We start from the raw sequence: 13,877 nt of genomic DNA, 5'->3' as shown, positions 1-13,877 counted from the left end.
AGGTCTTAATGTCCCCTCTTGGCCTGGTATGCAAACATAGGCTTGCAGTGTATGTATAAGAATGATTTTTTTTTTTATATTAGCTACAGGGGCAACCTGACATAATTGTGGTCCTGGGAGCCACAACTTTAACCACTTCAAAGTACACCTTAATAACAGCCAAGCTGGTATGTGCCAGATATGGTAGAATAAGATGACTCCATTAAGACCAGGAGGCCATAAAGAGTTAACTTGATAATTTCTCTGGCTATGGACCATGTACATATTTGTCTGTTTCCAATGTTCTTTCAGGCTGACAAAAAGCAGATTAATCATGATATCACCACCTTTCCCACGTGTGCAGTAGATCAACAGCTGTCGCAGAATTCTTAAATAAAGATTTCCTCCTGTTGTGGAGTTGTTCCTGCCAGTTACATCAGACGTGGTCTTCTCCTACTTCAACCGGCAATATGTTTTTTGGTTTTTTTTCATAGATGGAGTCTTTAGTCAAAGGCCATGCCTTTTATTCGGCTGATGGAGAAAAAAATGTAGTCACAAGAGCTTCTGAGAGCTCTCTCCACCAAATGTATCGGTTTGTCTTAGTCTGTCAATTCTTGTCTTGTCATATCCCTTGAATTTATGTATTGTATTAAGCGCTGCGTAAACTGTTGGCGCTATATAAATAAAGGATAATAATAATAATAATAAAAATTCGAAAAATGTTTTATGACACTGAGGTTCTGAATCTTATGTGACTCTACATCTTTATCCATGTTGTTCCAGTAAAATGTATCTCCATCAACTACAGACTCCACCATTCTTGGACCAATAAGTCTATATCAATGTTCCTTTTTGATTCCTGGAAGGAACAAACTGAAATTCTAAGGGTGGGATAAAGGGAATAGTTGAGCATCGTGAAAGCCTCCATTTATAGCATCTCAAGTGCCAGGAGATGCTTAACCTCTTATGATCATCAGCAGGCCCTTGTAGTCATGTAGTAGCAACTTGTCCAAACCAGTGTTATGTGTTGGAATATGATCGACAAATAGCCTTAGCAGAATTGTGTTGAAGAATTTTAACACAGGTTGCTCTTCCGTTGCTCACCCAAAAAATGGCATTTTCGTTTTGATGACTTTGCAATGTGTGGAGAGTTAGATTCCCTGAATGTGTGCAGTTGAATGCAAGCCGTGCCTTTCTTTCCAGAATGCATGCTGTGGGAATTTTGGCTGCCAGGCCTTCTAATAAACAACATTTGACATGCAATTCTTTAGCCAATCAAAGTGAATTGTTCTTGGAAATTTTCAGCGTTCTTCTCAGAGGTGACGCACACACATTGGCACGACTAATACCCTGGTGTGTTAAAGAAATGGCCTGATGTGGTAGGAATGGAGCCTGCTTTACTTGTCAATGAACAGCCCCCCCCCCCCCAATGCGAATGCGATAAATCTTTATATTTAAAAAAAGAAACAGAAAATGATCCTTGGGACCCAACTGCACCTCATTTTTGACAAACCTTTAACAATGATTATTATGTATAATTGTTCTTATTTCTGAACAAAGCACTCACTGCCATTGAAGTATTTGTACTGTTGGAAATGAAGAACAGGGGCCTCTGCGGAGTTATGCGGTCATATAATTCCACTTTCTGTGGGCTGTAGTGATATTATAGAGATCGGCAGCTAACAAAACTCCTGGGGAATGATGTAAATATCATTAAAGAGACAGTGTCCCAGGTAGCTTCTTGAACAATATATGTATACTATAAGAAAAAAAAATACTTCCAGTAGAAGCAGCAGAGCTGAAGTGCACTGCCTCCTCCATAGATTGGCAATTTGGCTGGACACTTATCCTGCATGGCAGATAGATGGGGGGTGCATGTGGGTATCATATGTCCCTTTTAAAGAACATTTCTATAAAAAAAAAAAAAAAAGGAAAAACGAAACATTTATATAATAGGGCGTTTCTTTAGCCGTTGAAGACCTATGCTGTTATAAACAACCACATCTGGGTTTAAAAATAATGATGGCTTGTGTGTTCCACTTGAAAATCATGCTGTGATCAGATGATTAGCTATTTGTCGGTATTAGTCAGAAAAATAGAAAACTTAAACGTTGTCTGATCTCGGCAAACCTGAATGTCGTGCCGAAACATGCCCTGTTACCCAACCACATTAATGGAATCGGCATCATAGTGAACAAGTCCAATGACTCTGTGTTCTTGGCATTAAACTATGCAGCTGGGCTGATGTCATCGCTAATGTGGGCCCGTAACAAGCGCAAGATGAGTGAAGCACAAGCCATTATAAAATGTACTCACTTCATAATGTAGAGTATGAGAATGGTGGCCAAGAAAAAAGTCAGGTGTCCAGGACCTTTGAGGAACCTCCTGCGCCCACTCACCTTTCCTGCGCCCACTCACCTTTCCTGCACACTGGATGTGTATTCAGTTTATGACAGGTTCCAAGGTACCTTAACATATTGATTTGTGCCAGTATGGATATCAACAAAGGACATCTGTTGTCCCTGGTTGGTCCAGAGAAGTCAACTTTGTTTTAAGTTCTCACAAGAGGACAAAATAAAATATTATTATATCAGCTCACACACAACGAGCATTATATTATTAGACAAAGCATTCGTAAGAATTCACAAGTTCGACTGAATTGAAACGATCCACTTCTGAACAAAAAACGTGTAACTGGTTTTATAACTAATGCAGAAGATGAGATTGGAAGACATGAGATGGATGACTTTTGTGCGCCTCATTATACCAGGCCATACTGCGGACATCTCTTAAAAACAGCTACACGTTTTTTTTGAAAAAAAAACATGTTATTTAGTTCTAATGATTAATGTGAGGTTCCCATAGGTTGTAGGTATTTTACCTTGTTTGTTCTGCATTCTTTTGTTAATTCTAATGAGCGGAGTCCTCTACACATTCTGTGCCCTTTTACATATAGCCTTGCTGGACAGTTAGCACTATATATAGTGCCATCATATTCCGTAGCGCTGTACAATGAGTAAACATGACATAACAAGTAGTATATAACATAAGGTGAGGGGGAGCTCAAACGAGCTTGCGATCTATTTTCTCCACCATATCTGACTGGTGACTGCTGACAATGGGAGTTGAAGGGCTCTGTAAGCTACTCAGCGGTTCTCAGCGCCGAAATAGTTCTATGCAATTATTTTTCTTTCGGGACCAGAGAATATGGATATTGGTATAGTCTCTTTAAGAGTCTTTCGCAAAATAAGCAGAGGTATTAATTTGTCTATTTTGCCATACTGGTATTTTTTTAACTTTTTTTTTTTTTTTTTACTTTTCCTTGGAATATTTTGTCTAATAAACACCTACTTTTATATTCTCCACATTATTGCACATGGCAGCCAAATCCAAATCAGGAAAGTGTGACTGCTCTGGGACAGGAAGCTGCTCTTCACGGCTCGCTGTAATTGTATTCCTTGCATTCCCGGAAATAAACCAGTAACAGATTCCAGTTTAGAACAGCGATTTAATGATCAGCGTACGTTATTTGTACTGAGAACAAAACATATAAAAAAAAACCAAACCCCAATATGAATATAATTCAACCTCGGATCAGCCTGTCATCATCCCAAATCCTACTTATTGTATAGTGTGTTTGATAATCCCCAGTAACAGTACTAACAGATCAAAACAATCAAATCAATATAATACATTAGAACAGAGCGAAGTTGCCAGTAGTCCTGAATTTGCCAGTACAGTTCTGATGAAGGCTTATGTCTTTTGCTGTAGTCCTTGGGACAGGGGGCAGCTGCGTGTGCGCAATGTTGGAACCGAGCACAGTACATGCATAAAACAATTGAAGAAGGGCATTCTTTGACATAAGATGGAAAGTTGCACGTGTGTCATTACGTGCCGTTAAGTGTACAGGTCTTGAGGACACAAGCATGGACAGTGTATGTTTGCTCATCCGTGTCTCATGCATGTGAAGTGGCGTGTAACTGCAGGTAATGCATAGCATGCAGCTGCGTTCACATCTTACGTTCTTGCGGACCCAGAACTCGGCACCCCTGGACCCCCCTATTCTGCAGGACTAGCGGAGCTCTCAGCCTGGAATTTATGAGTGCAGAATAACATGGCGCTCTCTAACGCTCTTCCAACTCTGCTACTAGGAGCAGAGGTCATATTATTAGTATTATTATTATCATCATCATTATTATTATTCTTTATTGATTTATATAGTTCCATCTTATCATTATGCCCCTGGGATGAAGGGCACATGTGGAGGATAGGAGACGTCGATCCAGTGACAAGCAGTGGCATCGGGGTATTATATTAAGACGCGGTCACACTGATATTTAACGGGATATTTCTTTATATCTTATCATTCTTCATCTTGGCAAGCAGATATGACTCCACTGGATCATCCAGGGATAAGCTCTCGGAATTATTCGTTGGCGATGTTCTTTCTGACGCCCGATATACTTCGGTTTTGTTCAGGGCTTCCTGTAACAAGTTGAAAGGGAATCATTTGACATTTTGCAATTTCCTGCTACATTTTTGAGAATAGCGAAGCTAAGGGAGTTACGGATTTCGTGGGAGTCTTTTGCCATAGAGTTCAGCCTGTTGATAGAGTATGGTGGATAAGTGGAAAAATCCCGTCATTTTTCTGGGAATTTTAGGTTAAAGAGGTGTGGGGATCTCAGTTTTGGCTACAAACAGTTTGAAAAATAACAGTGAATGAAATGCTATTTACATGGTCTAGAGGGGCGGCTATATATTTTCAGGTAGAGTTCGTATATTGACACATGATTTAGTTATACCTAAACACTAAAGATAAAGAAACACAATATACACGTTGCTGCTATGTATATAAAATATATATATATTTCATGTTTTTCTCCCCATCCATTATCTATGGGTCAGCCTTCGATCACAGGGTCTGGAGTAGTGCTGCCGTCTCTAATCCTTTCGTTGGTAGAGGTACCCCTTTTGCAGCTACTCTCCCACCGCAGCGCTGTTTCTCCCCTTTTACCTCCTTTACAATCATCTGAACGTTATTTAAGCAAAACTTTGCAAAAGAAACTTAACTATGTTCAATATGTTACTTACCCCCTTTTTAAATAGTTAAAAAAAAATACATTCAGCATTATAACAACCTTCATGAATGAGTTAATTATATTTTCAACAAAGTGGTTTTTTTTTTTGGTTTTTTTTTTACATTGACAGGAAAATGTAAAAAGAATGTATAACTGTAAATTCGTCATTGCCTAGCGATTCTAACAATGTTGTGATCCCCCCCCTGGGTTGGATACTTGTAGGCAATTATTGCGATTTAACTTTGGGTAAACTCGCCAGACTGAGAAATAGATAACGTTGAGCTTTTCCCACATTGTTCACTTAGATAAAAAACTAAACTAAAATAAGTATAATTATCTTTACAAATGAAAGTGTTTCCTTTGGATATGTGTAGCCGTCAAGACAGTTTGAGTCTCGCCCAGTGTCTCTTGACATCAGAATAGAAGATGCTTTTGTAAACTTGCTTTTTAGTGCCGCGTTTTCAAAATGTTTACAGTCAGACACTTCGCAGTGACACAGCCACATGAGAATGCTTGAACCCGGACATGTGAATAAAGGACCTGTGTTTCTTTAAGGACGCTCTTTCCGAGCTAAAGTTGTGCATGGAATGCTAAAGAGTTTTCTGTTTTTGTTTTGAGTCGATAATCTCCGTGACAAAGGGCTGGGACCTGATCTTCTCTCAATAGTCCAGCGTTTGTGCTTTCTGTTTGTTTTATATAATACTGAGGATGATGAGGTTATCCAACTAGATGTTTTCCGGTACATTGAGAATGGCTCTGGGCGTTGGAATCTTTCCAGAAAAATCAAAATTACTGATTGGACATACAATAGGCACATACAGCATGCAGTTGTGTAATTGCCATGGGTATGCAAAGTTGGGGCTGTATCGTATATTTGGAACAGAGCTGTACAATGTCTTATGAATAAAAAATATCTATTATTTATCAAAAAGTCGGGTTGAGACTTGACAAAAACAATCCCTGTGAGTGCCTATTTTGCATATTTTTGGCAAGTTAATTAGATCTTAAAACAAACCCTAATAGCTAAAACTTGAGTGAAGACATACGTATTATGCTGAAACTTTGATGCTTTTGAATTTTTGTACATAAAACCTGGATACAGGACCTTTAGCACCAATAACTGCAATCAAATGCTTTGGTTTAGGTCTGGGCTACAGAGCAGATTTCATGATTCCTTTAACAATGGCAAGTTATCCACTTACGAATGTAGCATCCCCAAGGCCTGACACCACCAGCACCACCATGCTTGACCATTGGTATGATGTTCATAGACAATGTCGAAAACAAGAACATTTTTGTATATGTTACAGTGTTCTTAATGTGAACTGCAGTATTGGCTTTTCACTTTTGACTCGTGTTGTTCCAGAACTCTTGAGCATCCAGGTGCTATAGACGAGTATTAACAATCTTCTTAGAGAGACGTGGTAATCACCTTGTTAGTCTGCCATGAAGCCCATGTTTGCCCAATGCCTTTGAACACTGACCTTAGTCAAGGTGAGAGGGGATTGATGATCCCTACATGTTGTTCTATAGTACTGTGTGCTTTCCTGGTTTATTTTACAGCTTGCTATGACAGAACAGAGTGTTTACTGGCTCAACCCTTCTCTATTTGATCAATACGGCTCTGACAGGGGTTCAGTGGAGCCCCAAAGCCTTAAAATTGGCCCTGTAACCCTATCCAGACTTATATCATATGTATCAACAACTGTTTTCCAGCAGTGTTCAGCAATGTCTTTTGAAAGTGGTCTGGTGTGGCTTTAGAACCTTGTGTGCCGACAACTTCAACTGATAGCAAGTTCCAGCCTAAAATTTATATTAGACAGGGCTTGTTTTAGACATTAGACTTGTCCAAATTGGTCCTGATTGCTCACCAAAGTCTTCAAACACCTGACTCTACTAATCCCTTTCACTGGGTTTAGTTTACTAGAAAGGGCAGTAACTTTCTCATGCGTAAAGATGTTTACCCAGATCACAAGCACCCTTTGTTGTCTAGTGTTAAAAATGTGTATATATATATTGCTCGTTTTGTACAATATCATTTTTTTTCTAGTGTATTAATGTCTTCAGTTACTTGCTTATGGTCCCTAAAAGCCGCAGAGGCATCGCCGGTTAAACCTAGTAATTTACAACTTAGGTCAGATGTTTCTACTATATAAGGTCAGTGTTAGTTTTTTTCTTATTCAACTCTAAATTGTAATCTCTGGTGTGACTTAAAAGGTCCTCCAACCCCCCCCCCCTCTATTGCTAAATTCCCCTGCCGGACGAAGAGTAAGTATCGCAGGCAGATGCCAAGAGCCTAACTGCGTCATCCCAGCACTTTGTAAATATTCTGTTCATAGGACTGCTAACAAGCCATCATTTATCACCTCCCCAGTGAAGTGTAACTTGAGACCTGTCCTAGCTGAGCAAAGTCACGTTCGAACCCTTTGCCTGGCGGAGAGGCCAGCCACAGCGCATGCTTCGTCTTAGAGCTTTATAGAAATCCATTTGAGCCGATGTGTTTCCCTTTGACCTCTCATGGTCACCGGTTCTTTAGGAACTGTTTTTGGAGTAATAGTCTTGTAGGCACTTGCCATCATGGCTTTGGCTGAAAAGGGTGTCTCGAAGTGAAACGTGAACAACCAAACCAAAGAAAGGCAGCCACAAGTCAGAAGTATTGGCGTATCAAGAAGACCAATCTCAGCCACATTTATATAGCAAGAAGGGATGAATTAGCTCGGCATGCATAACTCAATAAATAATAATACGGTAATACACAGTCAAGTCATTACAATGAAATGTTTAAATTTACCAAAACTCCTCTGCCCCTTATAGTTTAGTGAATGTCCCAGAAAGAGGTGTCCAGCCAACCTATATTTGCCTATTTTATATAAAAAAAAATAAACTATATTTTTTTAAGGTTGAGCAATTTGGTATTTAAAACAGCGTGCCGGTCCCTGACAAATGTAGTCTGGCAGTACCTATAATTAACAAAGATACTATTTTAAAATCCGGCTGGGCTGCATTTGCCCAGACTTGCCATAGACAGTCTCCTAATATATATTATTATTATTATTTTTTGATTAATCTTGCATGGGTGTTGTCATGGAAACTGTTGTTTATATTGGAAAGTACATTTATTCTAATGCACAAACAAAAGTGCAATTTAAAAACACATTTAACGTGCGATTATTCGTATTTAAGAAATATAAACGGGGGAAAAAGCATTGCATTGGCTGGCACAGCAATGGTTAATGGGATTTGAATCCGCTTGTTGTGTCTGCTGCCTTTTAGCTGGCGGAGTGCAGGTGCATATACCCCGGGGTCTGAGTAATGGCTTCAGAACATACAGGGACATTTAAGCGAGATTATTCCAATACGGACGCTTTTCCCTGGATCACTCATCTAGCTCATTAGGAATAGCTCAGAGGAGGTTTGAAGGTCAGTAGACTCCAATAGGACTCTCTATTTGAAAATGATTGTAATTAGTGACGCTGTTGAAAGCTGCGTCTACTGTGAAATCTCAAGTCCCAATTAGCCATAAAAAACTATCGCACACACAGTTCCTTTCATCCGGACTTCATGGTGAAATTCTCTCTTTCAAACCCACGTATAATGTATGGCTATTTTTGACATATGAATGGGTAGATCATATTTACTAACTAAGGTTTTTTTGAAGGAGAGTCAAGCATTTCGATCATTTTTAGAATATCGCTATGCAGGCTCAACCCGAGTGATCATTTGGAAATTAATAGTTATACCAGTCTGGCCACCTTTTGCCACATACAGTATATGAGCCTTCTGAGGGGTAATAGGTGCTTCCATTTAAAATAAATCTCAAAAACACCAGCCGTAGGTAACGATGATAAAATAATTTAGCTATTCATGGAAAGTTTGAAAGTCTGATGCACCTTTCGCCTTCTCACTAAGCGTGTAGGTGGAAGGAAACTTTTATAAAGGTCAGTAGATGATGATCCCAACCTAGACAGTCTTCTTGCCAGAATTATAAACCAAATACAGTGATCAGGGGTGGAAAGTGGTTTAAATCTGATGTCTCTATATCTTGCCTAGGAGGTAGGCGGGGAAACAAATCTATTGTCCTTTACGTTCTAAAATGCGTTGGGGACTTCATGGCCTATATCCCTAAGAACAAGTAGGATAATCCATTCTCAGTCGGGCAGACTGTGTCACCTGTGCTCAGACTAGAAGATCCTTTTAACCTGATGTACACGCGGACAAGGATGAGAAACCCAGACGTAGACTGAGATGGAAGAATGGGTTTAGTACATGTGCTTCTACATGGGCTGATGTGTCTGTAAGATCTTATCTATCTCAGTGCATGTGCTTCACGTGTTAGCTGCAGTACATTTATAGCATCAAGACAAGCCCCAAACCAGTGCTCATTGCAGCCATTTTTTTTCCACAAGGCGTATTAGAACACTGTGAGGTTGTGATGTAAAACCAAGCTTCTTTGCCCTTAAAATCTGAAAAGTTTTCTGTTTATATGCGATTAAACCTTCAGCGGAAAGAATAAAATAACACAATGTTTCAATAAATTAAGAATCATTATTATGAGTTATTTTTTTATTGCAACGTTTCGTAGCAAAGTATATTCAGTGGATTAGATGGAATAGCACCTTTAAAATAATAATTAAAGGGACACGTTAATGCATTTTATACATGAGTGTGGCCCAGCTGCCCACATTAGAGGAGATGTGCTTGGACATGCGCATTATGGTGACCACATTAGCCATGTTTTCCAGGACGCATTTAATTTTTCCATATTGCTGATCAGCCCAGCTAAAATGCTCCCCTGCAGTATGGGGGATGTTTATCTGACTAATTGGTTCCCTTCCATAAGCCTATACATCCCACATACTGCAGGGCAGCATTTTAGCTGGGCTGATCAGCAATATGGAAAAATGAAATGCGTCCTGGAAAACATGGCGGATGTGGTCACCCTAATGCGGCCAGCTCCTGTATTGGCTTGCATAAGATTCCCGGGGGGTTTATGAGATCCCCCCCCCCACAAGCATGCACTGAAAGAGCTTCCATTAATTTAAAAATGTGTGTAAATAGTGGAGAACAGCTCTTTTAAAGTTGTTTTTCCCCTACAGATCCGTAAAATGCATTCTTCATGGTTGAGGCCCTTTAATCTTCTCCTCGCATAATTAATATCTAACCATAAAGACTTTTTTTTCATTTCGGTTAGTTCATTATTTCTGTTTGAAAACAGAGACAACAAAAACAAAAACTGTTTACACTGGGAATTTTATATTTGCATCTTGAAAGAAAAGGCTGAAACTAAATGGATCAATGGGACAGGTGTGCAAAAAACTTCTAATAATTATGTGAAATATTTGTTGCTGACAATGATAGTTAATTCCCTTTAAAACTCCGGCACTGTTTTACAACTACATCACCATAGCAACCAATTCTACAGAATTCTTAACCTGAATTCTCACTGTCTTATAGTCCAGGCCAGGACCGGCCATCTAGCAAATTGGGCAAACGTCTGGTGGGCCAGCATGGAGTAACTCCACTTACCAGGGCCCGTATGGCAAAGATTTCATTGAACAAACAAGAGGACTTCATTAGCATTGCCATAAAGAATCAGCTCAGTGTGGTGTTTGAGCAGGGAGAGTCACCCAAAATATCACATGACTGATAATAATGGCCGCCTCCAGGTCAGCAGACAAAGGAACTTTAAATGAGATAAAGTCAGGTTTTTCTCATTGCTAACCTACATCACTGAGCACAGAACTGGGTTTATGTTCAGAGAAAAATATTTTTCCACATTCACGTTCCATTTGACATCCTAGCCCGGTGTGGCTGTACCGCGTACCGGTACATTTTAAATCTGCAACTAAACAAAAAGTTTTGCATTTTCCAGTCACGTGTATAAAACAGTTTCGATATTTCGTATGTCCCAACTAGATACAGGTCTCAAGAACTATTATACAAACCTTGTTGGTGTTACACTGTACCTCCTGATGGAATGGAAGAATTTGTTGTTTTTAAATATTTCTAGGTTGCTTTTGGATACAAAAGGCACATGTGAGCAAAACATAGCTGCATAAACAAACAACCCAGTTTTTGAGTTGGCCGTTTCGGTTAATAATGCTAAGGGTAGAATGCCTTGTGTGATAAGGCTGTGCATCATACACGTTTCCTGGAACACAGAGCCGCTCTCTTCCTGGAATGATGTAAGCAAAACACTGTTTTATAATATAACAAGTCATTTATTCTAACCTTGTTACCTTCTTTCAGAGTTGTATAAATAACATGTACTGGGATCCAGGGTCCTCCTTTACTTAAAAAAAAGCCTATATATATATATATATATATATATATATATGGAATTAATTACAACTGGCAATTGTGAATGAAGGCTCACAGTCTTAAGAAGATGTTCCCTGTAGGCCATTGCTAGTTTGATAACTTTCATACAACTAGTATGAATGTATTCAAATAAAATGTTTATTTAAACAAAACTGTTTACATTATTTTATAGGAGAAAAGTATAGTTAAAATGATACCATTTATTGGCTAACTGAGAGTTTAATTGCGAGCTTTCGAGACCAAGTTGTTAGGTCTCTTCCTCAGGCATTAATGACTTACGTTATTTTATATAAACCATATGATGCCACATTATATGGATGTTGCTACCCCAGACAGGCTTTAACAGGTGGGGGGGGTTGAAATTGAAAAAATGCCACTCTTATGTCCCGGGAGTAGAAGCTGACCTGGGGATGAGTGGAGGCAGAGGTTCACCCGAAGAGTTTCTGGGTGTGCTGATGTCCCACGCATGCAGGGAGTACAAAAAATCCTTAGTTGGACTTCAGGGCAATACAATGATGTTCACCAAATGCAACATTTCACAGGTTGTCCATAAAAGGTAGTCAACCAAGCAGGACTCTTCTAACAATCGGCTTTGAACAATAGTGGCTAGCTGTAATAGAGCACAGTTCTCATAGTCTTCTGCATTGGTATTGCACTTGTATGTGTTGATGCACCACAGCTAACGTATAATGTAATTATTTACCCTTGTCTCAATAGATTACTTGGCTAATCATGGTCGCCTCAATGAGTCTGAAGCCAGAAGGAAGTTTTGGCAGATCCTCTCCGCGGTGGAGTACTGTCACAGTCGCAATATTGTACATAGAGATTTGAAGGCTGAAAACCTGCTACTGGACAATCATATGAACATCAAGATAGCAGGTATTTTTTTTTCAGATGCATTTACATGTATTATCAAAAGTTAGACTTAAATGTCAGCAAGGTAGCTAACCATGTTTTTAGGATTGCACTAAAGTACGTGGAACAAATAACTCCGTTTGTGGAAGCCAATGCTTGCTTATTGTCAGGCCTCAGAAGAGAAGACAACGCAATGGAAGCTATTTAGATGCCTTCTAGTGTGCACCTCGTTGTTTTCCCTCAATTTATATGGCATATTAATTTGATTTGTTATTAGGATAAGGTGTAGTCACTTCAAAATATTGCTGGTCAAGCTGGCTATAGGCTCAAGCCTAACACAGTTCTCAGCTTGGAGTCATGAAGAGAGCAGTATGAGTGGAATCATCTCAGACTCCTCCACCCATTAGGTTTTGGGCTGCACTGATGGTGGCAACCACTTAACTTTTGCTGTGGGAGAGTTCGGGTTGGCACATACATAGCCAGGCAGTCAGCCGCGTCTAGTTCATAGTACCATAAGGGGTGCAATGTGTATGTATGTATGTATATATTTTGTGTGTATATATATATATATATATATATATATATTCTGAAACTGCTTTCTTGATCATCCCATGCTTTTTGATGTAGCGTTAAGCGAGTGTAGTTCTTGCAATATTATTTTATAGAAGGTTTGTCATGTGGAATAATGCCACTTTATATGTGAGCACTTAAGGAAGCAGTTACATTAAAGGCCCACTAGCTGCTTACCTTTGATCTTCAGATGCCGGTATAACGATTCTAGTCTCTGCATCACATATGGTGTCTGTATATGATTTCAAAACTCCAATTAACAGTCCACTGACTTGTATTTTTAAAAGCAGAATATATGGTGTGTGGAACTTTACCCAACGTGTGAATCACGTAATTATTTTTCACATGCTGGATTTCCAGCGTGCCGATGTTCTTGTCCAAGACCTTAATTACATCAAAGGTCACTTACACCCTTGTATTAGACCCAAAGATGCCATGGCAAGCTAGCGAGAACATTCCAATTGATGTAGATGCAGTTTTATTAGAACCACACACCGAAAGCTTTCGCTTTTCACGTAAAGGTTCTAATGAATCTGTAATTAACTATAGCATAAGCATCCTTCTCTCTCGGCAAACCTGACACACAGATACATGAACTAGGAGCTTTAGTTTGAAATCTATTAGGAGCCAAGTGTTTTTTGGTCGTCGGCCACCCACCCTTAATAGGCTGGATATTATTGCTTTGAGGATGCGTGTAACCCCATATTAGATTTCCTTTATCTAATTAGGAATGTATTGCTTATATAGTTATGTCCATAACACATATTTGAGAGGGAGGTAACTGTTCTCCTAAGAACATTCCAAACTCACTTCTAAGCCATTTCAAATCAATCCTGCGCAACCTTTAGACTAAAAAGGTTACATGCCTTACTAACCAGAGTGCTGCTCTTAACGCTTCCCATGCTTGCAAGAAATCAAAATATTTTTCCAGGTTGCCACTTGTGCGTAACAGGCCAGGCAGGGTGTATTTGCCATCAAAGGACAGAGATTTAGGAAATCTATAATGTGTAACCCTATATACTAGCATTTTGGGTCTCGTCTATGTTTAGGAGAGATATCTGTTCATTATAATGA

General features: G+C 39.3%; 1 protein-coding gene across 1 annotated transcript in view; it reads left to right on the top strand.

Annotated features, from left to right (window-relative positions):
* Positions 1–13,877, top strand: part of LOC149298009 (serine/threonine-protein kinase SIK2-like) — an 83,469-nt gene that overhangs the window by 38,111 nt on the left and 31,481 nt on the right. The window contains exon 4 of the mRNA XM_089487871.1: positions 12,096–12,257. Within this exon, the coding sequence (XP_089343997.1) occupies positions 12,096–12,257 (162 nt within the window). The remainder of the gene's footprint in view (positions 1–12,095; positions 12,258–13,877) is intronic.

This window comes from Sceloporus occidentalis, unplaced genomic scaffold, assembly GCF_023333645.1.
Source record: "Sceloporus occidentalis isolate IW3139 unplaced genomic scaffold, rSceOcc1.0.p SCAF_35, whole genome shotgun sequence".
NCBI lineage: Eukaryota > Metazoa > Chordata > Lepidosauria > Squamata > Phrynosomatidae > Sceloporus > Sceloporus occidentalis.
This window is presented reverse-complemented; position numbering and strand designations above follow the sequence as displayed.